Below are 18,347 nucleotides of genomic sequence, written 5' to 3' on the forward strand. Positions count from 1 at the left end.
AAATAGCTATATTTTTTTAAATGAGGGTTTTTTGTTTGATACTGTAGCCTTCTCATTTTCCATTCATATTTCAGTGGTTTAAATTTTGAAAGCTGAGTTTATAGAGTCATCCCTTTTGAACCAAGAATACCTTGCTGATCAAGAATTTTTACATACAGAGATGGAAAGTACAGCATAGAGAATATAATCAGTAGTAGAACAATAACATTGTATGGTGACAGATTGGGACTACATTTAGCTGGTGAGCACTGAGTAATGTGTAACATTGTCAACTTCGTTATGTTGGACACCTGAAACTAATAAAACACTGTCAACTACAGCAACAACAAAAAATCCTTGGTTGCATGCTGTCTGGCTCAGTGAGCAGGGATAACACATCTCAGAGGCCACCAGCTTGTCTTTGTCTCAGAAATTAGATACTCTGTTTATTTTGCTTAGCATAACCTTCCCCGCTGCAACTGAGGGTGAGGCTACAGAATAGAACAGAAATTTTATGGGTTTTCTTTTTATTGAAAAAAATTTTTTCCTCAAAATTTTGAATTTTGTTGTATCAGGAACATTCATCTTTTATTTTATTTTTTTTTTTAATTTTTTTTTTCAACGTTTATTTATTTTTGGGACAGAGAGAGACAGAGCATGAACGGGGGAGGGGCAGAGAGAGAGGGAGACACAGAGTCGGAAACAGGCTCCAGGCTCTGAGCCATCAGCCCAGAGCCCGACGCGGGGCTCGAACTCACAGACCGCGAGATTGTGACCTGGCTGAAGTCGGACGCTTAACCGACTGCGCCACCCAGGCGCCCCTGGAACATTCATCTTTTAATCCAAATTCAGAAGAATTTGAAAGTGAAGATATTTATGAAGTGGTGGGATTTGTTTGGGATAAGCTAACCTATGATTTACTTCTTTTTTATTATTTATTTAAGGACCATTGCTTGGTGGTGTTGATCATTAGATCAGCTAACTAACTTATTAAACTTAGTATGATTACTTTGAAGTCTTCATTATTTAGCTGTGCATGGATAGGATGATTGATGAAGGAAAATAAAAACAAATCAAATCTCATTAAAATAAATATTATTATAGCTAATTTTCCAGATAATGGAAGCATTTAAAACACATAGCCCACCTTCTTTGAAAACTATTAAGTGGAACAAAATCTAAATATAATAATGGTCTTTTGGGTTACCTCCTGATATTTTTAATTAGGAAATTGGATCGGAAATTGTTCTCTTATTTGCATCTTTATTCTTAAAAGCTTTCCTTTGGATTTTAGGCAATGCAGTATGACTTCCTTAATTTCAACACATTTAACCTTGATGAATATGAACACTATGAAGTAAGTTTTCAAGGATACTGCTTTTAACTCCTTTATTCATGTTTTACTTACAGAGGTAATATTCTTGTTTTTTGAAGAGGTGAACAATTTAGATATGTATAGTGAAAAAAAAAAAAGGCAAGTCTTTATCCTCTTACCCCCATTCTGAAGTTCCAGTTCTTAGTGGTGATTTGTATATTTGATGCATCTTTCCCAGAGTGCATGAATGTGCTACTGGGCATTTTTCTTTCATGTTTAATTTTTGTAGTGCTGATAATTTTCATAGAGTGATTAAATGAGGAGATTTAAAAACCCTTAGCATAGGATCTGGTGAGGTGAATAAAAGTCCTTATACATCTAATTACCTCTGGAAAATGTTTTTATCATAACCTTTCGTTTGTATGAAGTCAAGACACTTCTGGGTGCAAATTACAGAAAGTAAATACAAATGGCTTAAATAAAAAAGGGGACATTTATTGATTTACATAAATAAAAAGTCTAGGAGCAGGTGTAACTTCATGTATGACCAGGTGAATGTACTCAGATACTCGCCAGAAAAAGCTAGTTTTGTTACCAGGCCAACCCTCCCCAGTAGTGATGGCGACCAGCATCTTTGATTGACTCACTGGGCAAAGTCATCAGAAGAAACCCACAAGTTCCTCATTGGCCTGCCTTATTAGATCATGTGCCTTGCTCTGAGCTAGACTGTGTTCCTGGTGAGGGTAGTTGTTGGGTGGATCATTTCAGTAGTTGGAGGGGTATGCTGGGATCAGCCCTGTCAAACCACACTGACAATAAAAGAAAGAGAGAGAAAGAGAAAGAAGAAAGTCCAGGAAGGCAAAACAATAGATGTCCTCTACATTTGTAAATGTAGTATATTTTAAAGAGTAAGTAATTTGATTCTGCCATTCCACCCTTTAAATAGTAAGATGCTATCATGCTAAAGGTCTTTTTAGCCAAGAGTACTTGTGGAATCTTGTCTTTTTATCCTACTGTAGTTATCTGGAGCAGGCATTCTCACCAATAATGGAGTGATTCCAACAGACAGCACTTTTATGCAACAGTGTCTGGAATCCTGAGATAACTGTCCTTTCACAATTTCTAGAGTATTATTTTTTTTAATGTTTTAAAAAAATTTATTTAGAGAGAGAGTGGGTGAGGGGCAGAGAGAGAGGAGAGAGAGAGAATCCCAAGCAGGTTCCACACTGTCAGCGCAGAGTCTGACGTGGGCTCGATCTCAAGAACCTTGAGATCATGACCTGAGCCAAAATTCAAGAGCTGGACACCCAACTGACTGAGTCAGCGAGGTGCCCCTAGAGCACCTATTATTTTAAACTTTTAGGTATAACTGAACTGTTCTAATAGTTACGGTTAGTCATTACTGTGATGTACCAAAGATCTAAAACATACCATGATTGATTCATTCGGGCCAACCGTATCTTTACTTCTCTGTAATACCAGTATGTTTCTGAAGTACAATATATATTTAATGCACATCCTAAACTGATAAATATAACTTATTTATTAATACCATTATTTTTGTGCTTGTCCTCATAAAATTAAACATTTAAAATAAAATATACTTTCTCTTTCTAGGCAAATAAAACTACTAAGAACACCAGTTGGTGTTCCTTCAGTGGAGCAGAGTGATGCCTTTATGTGTTACTGACGAGTAATATAGGTGCTAATTAGCTTCCCTCTCACTAATGCAGAAATTGCAGTGTTGGGGGTAGTAGCAAGGTTGCCCCCATATGCTGTTTCCTTTCAGTGAAACTGCACTGAAACTCAAGGAACTGTTTAAGTAGCTACAAGCCATGGATAGTTTTGTTTCTCTACAGATATGTAGAAATTTTGGAGTAGTGTCTTTCATTGATTCCCCGATGCCCATTTTTTCCTATTACGTTACTTTTCTGAATTCAAGATGCATCTTATAATATGTGATGTCTGCAATTCAGTAAAATCTAATCACATGTTTCTCATAATAAAATCTCTAGATTTCTGATTCCATTTCAAAGTTGGAATACCTGGACATGTTTTCATTCTTGCTTAGGCCTTTTAGTATGGAACAAGGGTTTGTTAATTCCCCTCACTGATAATTAGGTCAAATAAGTTGGATTTGGGTTACCTGACTGGCAACTCTAGTTGTAGATATTCAGGCAACTCCCAGTTTATTGCTTACTTGTTCTTAGGTGCGCATAAGTATACCCCAATTGCTTGTTATTATTGCTAGTTCTCTCCTCCACTATCAAGTCTTCTACTTCCTGCTTCAGTTTTTGTGTATCCATTTCTATTATTGTTAAAGTTGAGCTGTATTTATCCTACAATAATTATTATGGTAACTCAGTTGAAAGGACTTAGTAACAGGAAGTAAGGTGTTTTAAATATCAGTTTATGTTCACGCTTTTTTCTAAAGCTGTACTGTGAAATTAGTGTACTTGTAATTTTGTGGTGGGTTTAGTGCAAATTCTTCATTGACCCTTTTACTAAATAGCTAACAAAATGATGGAAGTATGTGTCTCTAGAAATAAAGTATAAATATCAAGAAATCAGAAGTTCCCCCCCCCCCCCCCGCTTTGTTCAAGGAGTCAAGATTACTCATGTTGGAAGCCAGTTAGTCATTCAGGGAAATAGGAAAGTTTCTAAGATCCCTCATAATAAAAAGTTTGCTTTCTTATTAATTAGCAGCAATTATATGAGAATTTAGCTGGATAAAATAATTAAAATACTTAGGTATATTTTGAATAGCAGCAGTTAGCTCTGTTTTCCAAAGGCTGACTATCCAAGCAAAAGAACACTGTTTTTAAAAACATGGTTAGAAAAATAAATAAATAAATAAATAAATAAATAAATAAAATAAAATAAAATAAAATAAAATAAAATAAAATAAAATAAAATAAAATAAAATAAAAATAAAAACATGATTAGGATCAGAAGAAGTTAACTACTCCCAGGGAGTACTCATAGCAGGCTAAATTTTAGTTTCCTATCTCATGGTCATTTATAATCTGATTCTGTGCTAAAATAAATGGATTTGAAGTCCTTCAGACACTCAGTATTGGGAAGGAGTGTGGACGGGAGATTAAGTCTAAAAATGAATTGTACTGGTCTTCCCTTTGCAGAAAGCAGAAAATGGAGATTTAAATTGGATAATACCAGACCGATTTATTGCCTTCTGTGGACCTCATTCAAGAACCAGACTTGAAAGTGGTATGCAAAAATAATGGGACCTAGTATCGTTTTGTTATTAGAAGTATCTATCCTGTATTTTCTTTTGAAAGAGGCCAAAGGTCTGTCTTAATTATTTAAATATACTTGGTCATTTTTATTCTGCCAGGCTTTTAACTTTTTGAATTAATGCTTTTATAGTTATAATCAAATTGGTATTCCACCCCCAGGTCAGATACTCTTTCCACCCAATTACAGGTGAAATTGTTAGGCATTGTTTTCTTTCTGCATTTGACAATATCTGGTGAATTTTTTTTTGTAGGTTACCACCAACATTCTCCTGAGGCTTATATTCCATATTTTAAGAATCACAACGTTACTACTATTATTCGTCTGAATAAAAGGATGTATGATGCCAAACGCTTTACGAATGCTGGTTTCGATCACTATGACCTTTTCTTTGCGGATGGCAGCACCCCTACTGATGCCATCGTCAAAGAATTTTTGGATATTTGTGAAAATGCGGAGGGTGCCATTGCAGTACATTGTAAAGGTATGTTCCTAGGATTGGTTACAGATGCTGGACACATATGTATGTACGTGTAGAAACACACCATGCCCCTTTAGGTTATATGCCAGGATACATGAAGCTGCCTTTGTTGTTGTTGTTTGTAAGTTGCTGTTTTCTTAAAACCACTTTATTGAGGTATGATTGACATTAAAAAGCTGTGCATATATTGAATGCCTTTAAAACCCTAATTTTGGGGTGCCTGGGTGGCTCAGTTGGTTAAGCATCCAACTCTTGGTTTCAGCTCAGCCCATGATCTCCTGGTCATGGGAATGAGCCCCATGTCAGGCTCTGCACTGAGTGCGGAGCCTTCTTAGGGTTCTCCCTTTCCCTCTCCTTCTGCCCCTCCCCTGCTCTTTCGCTTTCTCTTTGTCTTCTTCTCTTTCACACTCTCAGAAAAGAAATCCTAATTTCATATGAAAAGTGTCATAAATTAACTTGTATTCATTGGTAACCCTGCAAAGGCTTATCTATCACATTGAAATGCATTCATTTATTCCTCGAATATTTACTCAGTGCTCTCTGTTTGATATGTTCTAGAATATGTCAATGAGCAGAGCAGACTCTAAGAGCTTGTCTTTGTGGTGCTTATATTCTAACAAGTTTCTGTGTTTTTAGCAGTTAAAGCAGTGCTTTAGCACTTAGTAAGTATTTATTGAATGAATGTGTAATAATATACTGTATGATGTACTAGGATTTCAGTACTTTCCATTTCAGTAATGGAAAGAACAGAGAGAAGATTAGTAAGGAAATAGAGGATTTGAACAACACAGTAAAACCAATTTAGAAATAACAGACACACCCGGAACACTGACCCCCAAAAAGGGAGCACACATTTGTCTTAAGGATACCCACGACATGGTAGTAATGGTCGCACAGCAATGAGTTGGTTAATGCCACTGAAATGGACACTTAACAATGGTGACCATGATCTCCAGACACCAGCCCTAAAGAAACGCAGATCTCTGAATTATCTGATAAGGAATTTAAAACAGCTGACTTTAAAAATTAGGGGCTTCTGGCTGGCTCACCCAGAGTGTGCAACTCTTGATCTCAGGGTTGTGAGTTCAAGCCCCACCTTGGGTGTGAAGCCTACTTTAAGTAAACTGTGAAAAAAATGCTCAGTGAGCTAAAAGGAAACATAAGGAAGTAAGTGAAACCAGAAAAATGATGCATGAACAAAAATGGTAAATTTTATGTCAGGTCTATTTTACCACAATTTAAAAAAATAAATAATTATGGGGCGCCTGGGTGGCTCAGTTGGTTGAGCTTCCGACTTCGGCTCAGGTCACGATCTCACCATCTGTGAGTTCGAGCCCCGCGTCGGGCTCTGTGCTGACAGCTCAGAGCCTGGAGCCTGCTTCGGATTCTGTGTCTCCCTCTCTCTCTAACCCTCCCCCACTCATGCTCTGTCTCTGTCTCAAAAATAAAATAAACCATTAAAAAAAATTTTTTTTTAATAAAAAAATAAATAATTAAAACAAAATCCAACATTGGTTATTTCATTTTTTTTTTAATTACAATAAGCAATTGAGGTTATGCTCAGCTGAGCTCCTCATTCAGGGTGGTTTTGCCCCCCAGAGAACATTTGGCAATGTCTGAAGACATTTTGTTTGTTTTGTTTTGTTTTCACAACTTGGTGGGAAGATGCTACTGGCATCTGGTGGGTATAGGCCAGTAATGCTCTTAAACAGCCTACAGTGCACAGGAGAGCCCCCATACCAGCCCCCAAATTCAGTAGTGCTGAGGTTGAGAAACCCGGAAGTTGACCGGGGACCAGTTAAAAACCTGAAGAGGATTTGGTAGGATTGGATCTTTGTTTCGGGAAGAAAACTGATGATACTATAAAGTGTGGATTATCATATGCAAAGTGAGATTATCTAGGGAGTGTATTAATTTGCTTGGGGTACCACGTCAGAATCCCACAGACTGTGTAGTTTAAACAGAAGTTATTTTTTCACAGTTTGAGAAGCTAGAAATTCAAGATCAGGGTGTTGGCAAAGGTTGGATTCTGATGAGGCCTCTTCCTGGGTTTCAGATAGCTGCCTTCTTTTTCCTATGTGTACACTCACTCCTGGTGTCTCTTCCTCTTCTTTAAAAAATTTTTTTTAATGTTTATTTAATTTTAAGAGAGAGAGACAAAGTGTGAGCAAGGTGAGGTGGGGTGGTGGGGGGCAGAGAGAGAGGGAGACACAGAATCTGAAGCAGGCTCCAGGCTCTGAGCTGTCAGCACAGAGCCTTACATGGGGCTCAACCCACGAACCATGAAATCATGACCTGAGCCGAAGTTGGATGCTTAACTGACTGAGCCACCCAGGTGCCCTGTGTCTCTTCCTCTTCTAAGGACACCAGTCCTACTGGATTAGGGGCCTTCCCCACATGACCTTGTATAACCTTAATTGACTCCATAAAAGTCCTTTCCCCAGAGATAGTCACATTGGGAAATATGACTTTAATATGGATTTTGAGGGGCACAGGGAGTGGGGGACCCAATTCAGTCCATAACATTGTGTTTGCTGGGTCCCCAGCATTCATGTTTTCGCATGTAAAATCCCAGCAGCCTCCAAAGACTTAACTCATTCCAACATCAGTTCCAGATCCAAAGTCTCATCTAAATGTCCTCTAAGTCATGTAATGGGTGACACTCCAGGTACAATTCATCCTGAGGCAGAATTCCTCCCGGTCTGTGAACTTGTGGAAACTGGCAAGTTAAGTGCATCTAAAATGCACTAGTGGGACGTGCATAGGGTAGATGTTCCCATTCCAAATGACAGAAATCAGAAAAAAGAAAGGGCTTGACAGGTCCCAAGCAAGTCCAAAACCTGGCAAGGCAAATGCTGTTAGATGTTAAGGCTCAGAAATAATGCTCTGGCTCCATTCTCTGTCATGCAGGCCCACTGGGGTAGCAGCCCTGTCCCTGAGCTCGGGCAGAAACAGCCTGGCCACTGACCACAGAGGTGACCCCCACCCTCTGAAACTCAGGAGTAGACAGCCTTGCCCCTGGGCTTATGGTGGCAGTGACAGCCCTGTTGGCCCCTTGGGGGTATGTTTCTCTTTTCTTGAAGAGAAACATGAGATATGTTTTTAGTGAGATGTTTCTGTTAGTCCTGTTTAGAACCCCAGGAATTTGAAAGCCTTTACTTCATCCTGTATGTATCCCCTTTGTTTCATCCTGGCAGTGTGTCTGCTGGTATAATCAATCCCATCACTATTTTTGGCTTCTGCTGAAATGGCTGATTAAATCCATAGGTAATCACCTTATGGAATAGATCGTTGACTATACCCTTGGTGTTCTCTCTAGAACACATCTTCTCACTCTGCAATATCGATAGGCCTAGAATTTTCTAAATGTTTAGTTTCTGGTTTGCTTAACCATTCCTTCTTCAGTTGATTTGTCTTCTCTCACATTTTACTATAATCAGTAAGGAGAAACCAGGCTGTACTTTCAATACTTGACTTATAAATCTCTTTTGCTAAATATCCAGGGTTGTCACTCACAACTTCTACCTTCCATAAAGCAATAAAACAGTTTAGCCAGGTTTTTTTTTCTTTTTCTTTCTCTCTTTCTTTTTTTCTTCTCTTTTCTCTCCTTCTTTCTTTCTTTCTTCCTTTTTTTTTTTGGCCATTTTCTAACAAGGATTGCCTTTCTTCTGGTTTCCAATAACATGTTCCTCATTCCCATCTGAGTCAGAGCCAGAGCCAGAGCCAGAGTCACTGTTAATGCCCATATTCCTACCAACAGTGCCTTCAAGGCAATCTAGGGTTTTGCTAACATTGTGCTTTAAAACTTCCAGAGCTTTTACAATTACAACTCCAAAGCCACTTACACATTTTTATATATTGTCACTGTAACACACCACTTCACAGTACCAGAATCTGTATAAGCAAGGGTTTTCTAGAGAAACAGAAGCAATGGCATGTGTATATATAGAAAGAGATTAATTGTAAAGAATTGGCATGGGTGAATTGAAGGCTAGCAAGTACAAAATCTGCCATATGAGGTGACAGACTGGACACTTGGGAGAGCTTATGGTGCAGCTGAGGTCTGAAAGCATACTGCTAGGGAATTCCCTCTAGCTTGGGGAAGATGGCCTTTGTTCTCTTCAGACCATCAACTGATTGGGTGAGGCCCACCCACATTATGGAGGGTAATCTACTTACTCATAGTCCAGCAATCTAAATGGCAGTGTCATCCAAATACACCTGCCAGACTGACCTACAAAATTAACCATCACAGCAGGTAATGATAGTAGTCTGGATGGTAGTAAAGAAAGGATAGCAGGAATAGAGTTAAAAAAGAAATCTATATGAGGGTGCCTGGGTGGTTTAGTTGGTTAAGCATCCAACTTCGGCTCGGGTCATGAGCTCACGGTTTGTGAGTTCAAGCCCTGCATCGGGCTCTGTGCTGACCACTCAGAGCCTGGAGCCTGCTTTGGATTCTGTGTTTGCCTCTCTCTCTCTCTCTCTCTCTGCTCCTCTCCTACTTGTGCGCTCTGTCTCTCTCTCTCTCAAAAACAAACATTTTTAAAAAAATTTTTTAAAAATCCATGTGAAAATAGGAATAGAAATAGCGTAGAAAAAAACTGTTAGGGGAGAAAGTGTAAGATTCTAAGCCCGTGTGTTTGGAAAGATGATGCTACCATGAACAGAAAACTCGGAGTAGAAAGCAGTACTAACAGTCTCGCTTAGAAAGTGATTTTCAGTGTTGACTATGTAGAACCATCTGGGGGGATTTTAGGAATCTCCATGTCCAGGCTGTCTCACATACCAATTAAATCAGAATTCTCCAGTATTTTTTAACACTCTTCAGGTGATTGCCATGTGCATCCAAACTTGAGAACCACTGTTGAGCGGGGAAGCAGAAACCTTTTAAGAAAAATTCTACCTCCCCTACAAAATTCTGGAGTACATGAGACCAGGTCCGTTTGGTTTGTTTCTGTTTCTAGCTGGCCTTGGACGAACGGGCACTCTAATAGCCTGCTACATCATGAAGCATTACAGGATGACAGCAGCCGAGACCATTGCTTGGGTCAGAATCTGCAGACCTGGCTCAGTGATTGGGCCTCAGCAACAGTTTTTGGTGATGTAAGTAGACAGAGAGCTTTTGTAATTCCTGAGGGAACACATGGGCCTGGCAAATGATAGGAAGTAGAGTTTTTCTTAGTCACTAACAACAGATAGTCTAGTAGGAGAAAGTTGTTTGCATATGTCCTTCTGGAAAGCTGTGTTTTGATGTTATTTAAATGCTCTAGGAAACAGGCAAGCCTCTGGTTGGAAGGTGACTATTTTCGTCAAAAGTTAAGGGGTCAGGAGAATGGAAAACACAGAGCAGCTGTCTCAAAACTCCTCTTGGCTGTTGATGACATTTCAATCAATGGGGTCGAGAATCAAGACAAGCAAGAACCTGAACTGGTAATCGAACCATCCCTATCATGCTGTTGTCATTGTTTTCAGTGCTGTTAAGGACCATATAGGGCATGGGGGAAATTGTAGATAAAAATAATAAAGCACGTTTTTGAGGGATTATCGTCACACATTTTTTTAATACTTACAGCTCCCTCTAGGAAACTTTTACTCAAAATAATTAAAATAAGGTCATATGGCCATAAAATGGAAGGTTTTTTTTATTTTTTGTCTTTTTGTTTATTTACTCACTAGGCACTGGTGGTAAAAAGAGGTATGTGAAGGAAGCCCTTTAGATGGACCTAATGATACTTCCCCGTGCACCTGCACCCCCAACCCGGCGTTTTTTCCATTTCATGACTGTTGATTTAGGGAACTAGTTGTTCGCAAATGGAAAAGTTTATAAAGAACCAAGCAAGAGTTTAGGGGTAGTGGTCTATATTAAGTGGTGGTGAGTGGATTGTGAAATTTTACAAAGAATGTTTTCATTATTGGAAACCCATCATGCATGCCTCTTCACTGTCAGTATGTTTTATAACAAGAGTGCTGTTGGGTTCTGTGTCTGTGAATGTCAACTTTTGGTTGTCTTGAAATGTGACCCGTGTTTATTTTTGAAAGCAGCAAAACACTGTAGAGTTCAGCAGTTCATTTGTATGTGTCTGTCTGGGTAAACATAGCAGCTATGCTTTTTTGCCTTAATAAGCGCAACTGAAGTCACTAGCTTAGTGTCTCTTTACTTATACAGTACAGTGATGATGACGAAATCCATGGAGTGACACAAGGTGATAGACTTCGTGCCCTGAAAAGCAGAAGACAGTCAAAAACAAACGCTATTCCCCTCACGTGAGTCTGGTTTCCTTTGTGTGGTTGATGTTATTTAATATGTACATGAGCACTTTATCTTGTATGTTTTTCTCAATAGTTGCATGCCCATTATGCCACTTTGAAATGCTTATTTACGTTATTTAAAATCCAGGGATGTTGCCCAAGAAGCTCTTGGCCATACTTTATCTCCATCTTCTATTGTAACCTCACTAGCCTGTATAGAAAGGAAAGCGTTTTCCCTATGGATAGTCACCACGTGACATCCTCAGGAGAGTGGCAGCAGGTGTAAAACCACAGAATGACAGATTTGTCCATAGTTATTAAAATTGTGAATTTCCTTAAATTCACTACCATATTATAGGCAGTTTATTTGGATATGGTAGAATTTAATCTGTGATGACATTGTGGCTTAATGTCATATTTTAGGGTAACAATGAACTAGATTAAATGATTATTTTTGTATTAATTTTTAGTTGAACTATTTTCAAGTTATAGAAGAAGGTTTAGTATGGAGGTAGGAAGTTTTATAGTTAGTGTGTGTATGTTCACATGTACTTGGTTGTGTAAGTTGTTAGTTGGGATTCAATCTTATGGAATATCCCAGATTGTTAGAGAAATATGTAGAGTTAAAAAACTTGGTCATTACACTTTTTTTCTAGGATGTTCTTTCGTAGATGCTGTAATCTAGGCTGTTGGATTTCTTCCTTTTCATTGTGGGCTATCACATTTCCATTTATGTTTTTTGGTGATGGAGAATGGAGATAAGTCATTTTGTTTATTAGTCAGCATCTTACAATATGGTAAGGACCTGATGGCATCATAAATGTTCATGGTAGAGAAGAACAGGCCTTCTTTTTAATTAACAGTGCGTCTTCACTGGCATCTCCTTGTTATATAAACTAGAATTACACAGAACGCATGTGTCCTCATAGGCTACTCACGGCCTTGGGAGGTTCTTAAAAGACCCAAAGAAAAGAATGGGGTTTTTCAAAAAAGGGCCATGTGAATGAGAGGCGTCAAGTATTGATTGTAGGTATTTACTAAGCATTCTTTGTAGCTTAGTGGTGCATCACAAAACTGAAGAAGCTTTAAGAATAGTGCACTTTATATAATTTATTTAACTTCAAATGCCATTTTGTTTTTAATTTTGTTGTCTTCATCTAGGGCCTGAATGTTTCTTTTTATTTAGAAATATTGTAGTCCCTCCAGATAATCATCCTGAAGCAGTAAGAGACATGGTAGAGGAAATAGGTAGTGCCCTGGAGCATTGCTCAGACTTCACTGTGCATTTGAGTCTCCTGGGAGCTTGTGAATTTGAGTTTCCTGGGAGCTTGTGAAAATGCAGATTATGGTTATTGGGCCTCGTCTGTGATTCTGCATTTCTAGCAAGCTTCCAGGTTTTGAGGCACTGCTGGTCCAGGGACCACACTTTGAGTCGCAAACCCTAGAAAATGGGTGATTTGTGGGTTGTTTTTAGTCATGCCTGGGTGTTTTGTTTTTATAAATCTTCAGTTTGTTTCAGTTTATTTCTCAGTAACTTCTGATCAGAAGGCAAGTTAGGAGTCGGGATGGGAATTCTGCTTTGTCTAAAGTTCTGGTTAAATAGGGCTTATAGGAAATTTCCTTTAGTTACTCTGAGTCCGCTCCCTTGTGAATATGTGTTCCAGAAGGTTCACGTCACTTGTTTTCTACAGATGAGACGATAAGGCTCTTTCATAGCTGATAGGTTTGTGGTAATATAAAAGAAAACCATGAACGAAGACTAAAATTCTAAATACTACTGGAAACCAGCAGGTGACGCTAGGTGTGATTACATTCACTTTGGTGTGTGAGGTTCTCCAGGGAGAAAGCTGAGCAAAGTCAGTGATGGTTGAAGGAAAGACCAGCCTCTGCTATCACATGCTAGTTACAGAGTTACCCCCCACCTTACCCACAAAAGAAATAAAGGACATGGCTGGCCCTTTTCCCTGAAGCACTTAGCCTAATTTATAAACCAAGGAAAATGGTAAAAGTTAAAATAAATAAAGTACTAGTTCAAGTTCCTGTAATTGTAACCCTTAAAACAGTAGAATAGCCCCCAAACTGTCCCCCTCCCATACACATAATCAACAGGCTTTTAGGCCACAGTTTATTTTATTTTATTTTACTTTTTTTTTTTTAATTTTTTTTTTTTTAACGTTTATTTACTTTTTGGGACAGAGAGAGACAGAGCATGAACAGGGGAGGGCCAGAGAGAGAGGGAGACACAGAATCTGAGGCAGGCTCCAGGCTCTGAGCTGTCAGCACAGAGCCTGACGCGGGGCTCGAACCCACAGACCGCGAGATCATGACCTGAGCTGAAGTCGGATGCTTAACCGACTGAGCCACCCAGGCGCCCCATATTTACTTTTTAAATGTTTTTTTATTTATTTTGAGAGAGAGTGCAAGCAGGGGAGGGACAAAGAAAGAGAGGGAGACAGAGAATCTGAGGCAGGTTCCATGTTCTGAGCAGTCAGCATAGAGCCCTACACATGGCCTGAACGCAGGAACCTTGAGATCCGGACTTGAGCTGAAGTTGGATGCTTATCCAGTTAACTGAGCCACCCAGGCGCTCCTAGTCCACACTTTTAAAGGAAAAGACAAAATGTTAAAATCCTTTTAAGCTCTTAAGTGTAAAAACCCTGGGGGGTTTTAGATTTCCCTTCCTTCTTTACAACATTTTACTTACCCTTTCTCTGCTTTTTCAGACCCTCCTTGCTGTTAGAATCCTCTTTTATTGTATTTGTAGTTCTTTTGGTCCTAGAAGAAGAGGTCACTTAGGGATTTCCTTTCCCTCCCAAGTGTTTGTTGTTACTTTAGAAATAAAAGTTTCCTAAGATAGAGTTTTTGAACAGCAGCTTGGGTTGAGAAATCTAAATTCAGTCCTTGCCTCCTGATTTTGACTCCTTTATCACTTGTGGGTAACCTATTTTGCTTCACTGTTGGTACTTAGATGAATGAAAATACTTAGGTGAATGAATATAAGATTTTTAAAGTTTTTTTTTTAATGTGTATTTATTTTTGAGAGAGAAAGAGCCTGAGCGGGGGAGGGAGGGAGAGAGAGAGAGGGAGACACAGAATCCAAAGCAGGTTCCAGGCTCTAAGCTGTCTGCACAGAGCCCAACACGTGGGGCTGGAACTCAGGAACCTTGAGATCACGACCTGAGCTGAAGTCAGATGCCACACCCAGAAGCCCCAGTGCTGGTGATTCTTTTTTTTTTTTTTTTTTTTTTACATTTATTTATTTTTGAGAAACAGAGTGAGACAAAGCATGAGCAGGGGAGGGGCAGAGAGAGAAGGAGACACAGAATCTGAAGCAGGCTTCAGGCTCTGAGCTGTCAGCACCGACAGCGGGGCTCGAACTCATGGAGCCATGAGATCATGACCTGAGCCGAAGTCGGATGTTCAACCAACTGAGCCACCCAGGTGCCCCTCCAGTGCTGGTGATTCTTAAGAGCAAGTTTATAGTACACAAAATAGCATTCCAATTACCGTTTTCTATTTTACAAACAGTATTTGGGGGAGGGTTAAAATTGTTAGATATTGTAAAATAGTCCTTTTCTCAGGGAGTCTGTCTGATCCCAACTGCCACGAAAACAGTAAATCATGTAGCGCCATGACCTTGAAGTGATCTGCAGGACATGATGGCACGTATATTATTGTCTGTGCTAAAATAGATTTGGTAGATTTTATAATTTCATCCATGCTGCCTGTCTTTTCTGCATAGTGATGATTTCTGCTAGGTTTGTTGGGGTTAAATGAAATGGTACATAAAGAATGAAGTGTACTCTACCTGGGAATAAGGTGAAAATATGGATCTAATTTGCCTCAAATCCTCTTTAATAGCACAGTGTGGATGAGTGTGTGTTTCATCATTGGGAAATAATTCTTATGCCAGGAGCTTTATTAGAGGAACAGTGAAAAATCTGTAATGTGGACACTTGGATATTTTGGCCATTCTGCCGTTAAGATAACTGTTAAATCAGTAACTGCAAATGAAAGTTGGGGTGGATGGAGAGTTCTCTAGTATTCCTGGGCCATTTATTCTGTTCTGTCTAAATACTAAGCCCCTTCAATCTTAACATTTATTAGTAGGTTTGTGTTTTTGTGGGAGGAGTACATGAGCTGGTACTAGGTGTAACTTGCAGGGTGAGATTAGATTTGATTTCAGGTTCATCCTTAGTGTAATCCCTTGTTGCTAGATACCATACCAGGGTGCCTGACACATAGTGTTCAATGATTCAGATGACAAGGACACCAGTAAAAATGGCCTAGTAAGCCAGACCAATCATTTATGACTTGATTCATGCAGTACTTTGCACAAAGTGAATGCTCAATAATAGAGCCTTTTATATTTGGTCACAGATGTGTCCAGGTGACCAGTTGGAACTATAGTAGCTGGAATACCACTCTTCCAACTGTGAGGTTTCCTTCTTCACTGCCAAAAACTAGACCGCTGGGTTAAGAAATCCTGAGCTGAAAGCTCAGTTTGGCCACAGGAGGAAAACGAATGAAGAAAACAATGAAGGAGGGGTGCCTGGGTTGCTCAGTTGTTGAGTGTCCCACTTCAGCTTAGGTCATGATCTCACGGTTTATCGGTTCAAACCCTACATTGGGCTCCGTGCTGACAGCTCAGACCCTGGAGCCTGCTTCGGGTTCTGTCTCCCTCTCTGCCCCTCCCCGGCACTCTCTCGCACTCTCTCGCACTCTCTCTCTCTCTCTCTCTCGCTCTCTCTCTCTCTCTCTCTCTCTCTCTCCCCCCCTCCCTTTCTCTCTCAAAAATAAATAACATTTAAAAAAATTAAAAAAAAAAACAACTAAGAAAATAGATATGGTGTTAATACATGGGGGAAATTGCCCTCATTTTGTGTTGCCCAGGGTTGGACATGCTTCTTTATGCCTTATATGCAGAATACGCAGTTTGCCTTAGCTCCCAGATGATCCAGCGTATGACTCCATGGAAGTTAGATCACATCTGCTATGCCGTGTTCATTTATAATTGTGCCTTCTCTGAATCATTGTTAATTATCAGGCCATAGCTTCTTGTTATTGTTGGTTGGTTAGGTTTCCCTCCTTTTTCTCTGGTTTGGTTTAGTTTTCTGTGTGTGCATATCATGTGCTTTTTGAAGAATTTCAGTCATGTAACTATAACTCTGATTTCCGTATCACACAGTTAAGTTAACATGGGGCAGTTATCCCCCATGAGATTAGAGGTTAGAGATCGGGTCTAACCTTTTGTTACCAAATACCCAATCAGCTGAAAACTGAAGGTAGCATTTTCTCCCCCAGCACAAAATAGCAAGACTCTATCCTTGTTTCCCACCCCTTTGTATCTATCATAGGGTGTCTAAAATTCACACGTGGCTTTATTTATTTATTATTTATTTATTTTGGTTTCCCAATTTGAACATCTGTTCTTTCCCCTTCACCCCTTTCCAGATGTTCCCTAGCTGTGCTGACCTCTGCACTGTGTAGTGTTGTCATCTGGTGGATTGTTTGTGACTACATTCTTCCCATCCTGCTATTCTGTCTCGATGGTTTCAGAACACAGTAGCCGTCGGGACCCTTTGACAAATAGCTGCTGTGTAAGTGTCCCATTCCATTTCTCTACGTGGTCCCCTCTGGTGGCCAGTGTGTTTCTCATGATGCATGTTTTTCTCACTGTCAGCTCTCCTAGCTTTATTGGTTTGCCTCTTTTCAAAGGTTCTTTTTCTGAAACTTCTCAATTAATGGGATGGTGGCGGGAGGAGGTCTTCCCTGATCCTTTCATGTAGGGATGTTAAAAATAACAAACTTTGTTTTTAGGTTGTGCTTATTACTCTTAACAGATTTTTTGCAGTGGCAATTTCTGAAGTCACTGGAATAGTTTCTTTTCCCTATCAAAAATATTTAGTGAGTTTGGGATAATTGGGGTGGTTTTCATTCAGTCAGTTTTCCCTTGTTTTCTAGAGTAAATGTCTTTAGCATATCCTTTTCAATGTAGCGAAAAGAATTTGCCCGCTGATTTTCTGCTGTTGATAGAGATTTGCTTTTGTAGCTGTGAGGTCTAGTGAGCATTGCATTGTGTTTCACCCCTGACTCTGCCATTGCCCTCAGCCAGCAACTGCTTCTCTGCAAAGTCTTCTGTCTTGAGGAAGCAGAATCTTCTCCTCTGCTTCGTTTCATGTCCTCCCCTCTAGAGTTAGTACAGTTTTCAGGAATGATGTTAAATGGAAATGGGACAGCAGAGAAGACGGGATTCCCTTGTTCAGCCTTGTATTTCTGCATGACAATCTCTATGCTTACTTCCTCCCACTTTCCTTCTTTCCCAAAAGTAATCAAAATGCCCTTATTAGGTTAATATTGTAGAATTTGTATTCTCTTAATATCTTTTATCCTTCATGAATACCATAACAGCGAAGAGACTGTGGCAGGAAGCTTTCCTGGGGAACACCTTACAGTTGACACCAAACATAGGAAGGAGGGTGTGTTCTTTTTTCTCTGAAATTCTTCCTTTAGCTCATATTTCAAGAATTTATTCTCTTGTTCCAACTTGGACTTGGGAGTTGTAAAAGAATATGAAAGTTCCTTCTAGGATCTCCTCCAAAGTGGAATTCCATTTCAACCAACTCTCATAATTTGTGGCTTCATGGAGTATCTTCAGATGGCTTAGGAAAGACTTAAAAATCCAGCAGACTATTCTTTTCAAAAGTAAGGAAAGGCTGCTTAACATGTTCCTATGTATGACATTTTCTTGACTATCTTATCAATACAAGCTTATTATTACATAGATAAGCTATATTTCTGACATAGGTGATCTTTTTTTTTTTTTCCTTTATTCCTCTTAGTAAGCTTAGATTTTTGCATATTCTGACTCGATCATCATGCACTGCACAGATTTATTCCTCTCAAACTATTCTGAGTGGGAAAGGTATTTCAAATAGGTGGAGTTCTAAATGGGTGGAGTCATTGCTAATAATACTCAGGCACTTCATGACTGTATTACTTTTCCCAGGGTGAGTAAATGATTTCTATCAGGCAAGCACCTTTCTTTTTAATATTCTACGTAAGATA

General features: G+C 39.3%; 1 protein-coding gene across 9 annotated transcripts in view; it reads left to right on the top strand.

Moving 5' to 3' along the window:
- The window catches only part of CDC14B (cell division cycle 14B), a 120,592-nt gene that overhangs the window by 75,470 nt on the left and 26,775 nt on the right, over positions 1–18,347 (top strand). For 7 of the 9 annotated variants that reach the window (XR_007146097.1, XM_047829081.1, XM_047829084.1 and 4 more), the window contains exons 7-12: positions 1,274–1,336; positions 4,435–4,522; positions 4,803–5,033; positions 9,995–10,133; positions 10,301–10,460; positions 11,197–11,294. Coding sequence is in view for 8 of the 9 variants with exons in the window: in XM_047829081.1 (XP_047685037.1) it covers positions 1,274–1,336; positions 4,435–4,522; positions 4,803–5,033; positions 9,995–10,133; positions 10,301–10,460; positions 11,197–11,294 (779 nt within the window). In the remaining variant the exon portion in view is untranslated. Of the gene's footprint in view, positions 1–1,273; positions 1,337–4,434; positions 4,523–4,802; positions 5,034–9,994; positions 10,134–10,300; positions 10,461–11,196; positions 11,295–16,733; positions 16,880–18,347 lie in introns of all 9 variants that reach the window. The other 2 variants (XM_047829085.1, XM_047829089.1) reach the window with 1 other exon arrangement.

This window comes from Prionailurus viverrinus, chromosome D4, assembly GCF_022837055.1.
Source record: "Prionailurus viverrinus isolate Anna chromosome D4, UM_Priviv_1.0, whole genome shotgun sequence".
NCBI classification, from domain to species: domain Eukaryota; kingdom Metazoa; phylum Chordata; class Mammalia; order Carnivora; family Felidae; genus Prionailurus; species Prionailurus viverrinus.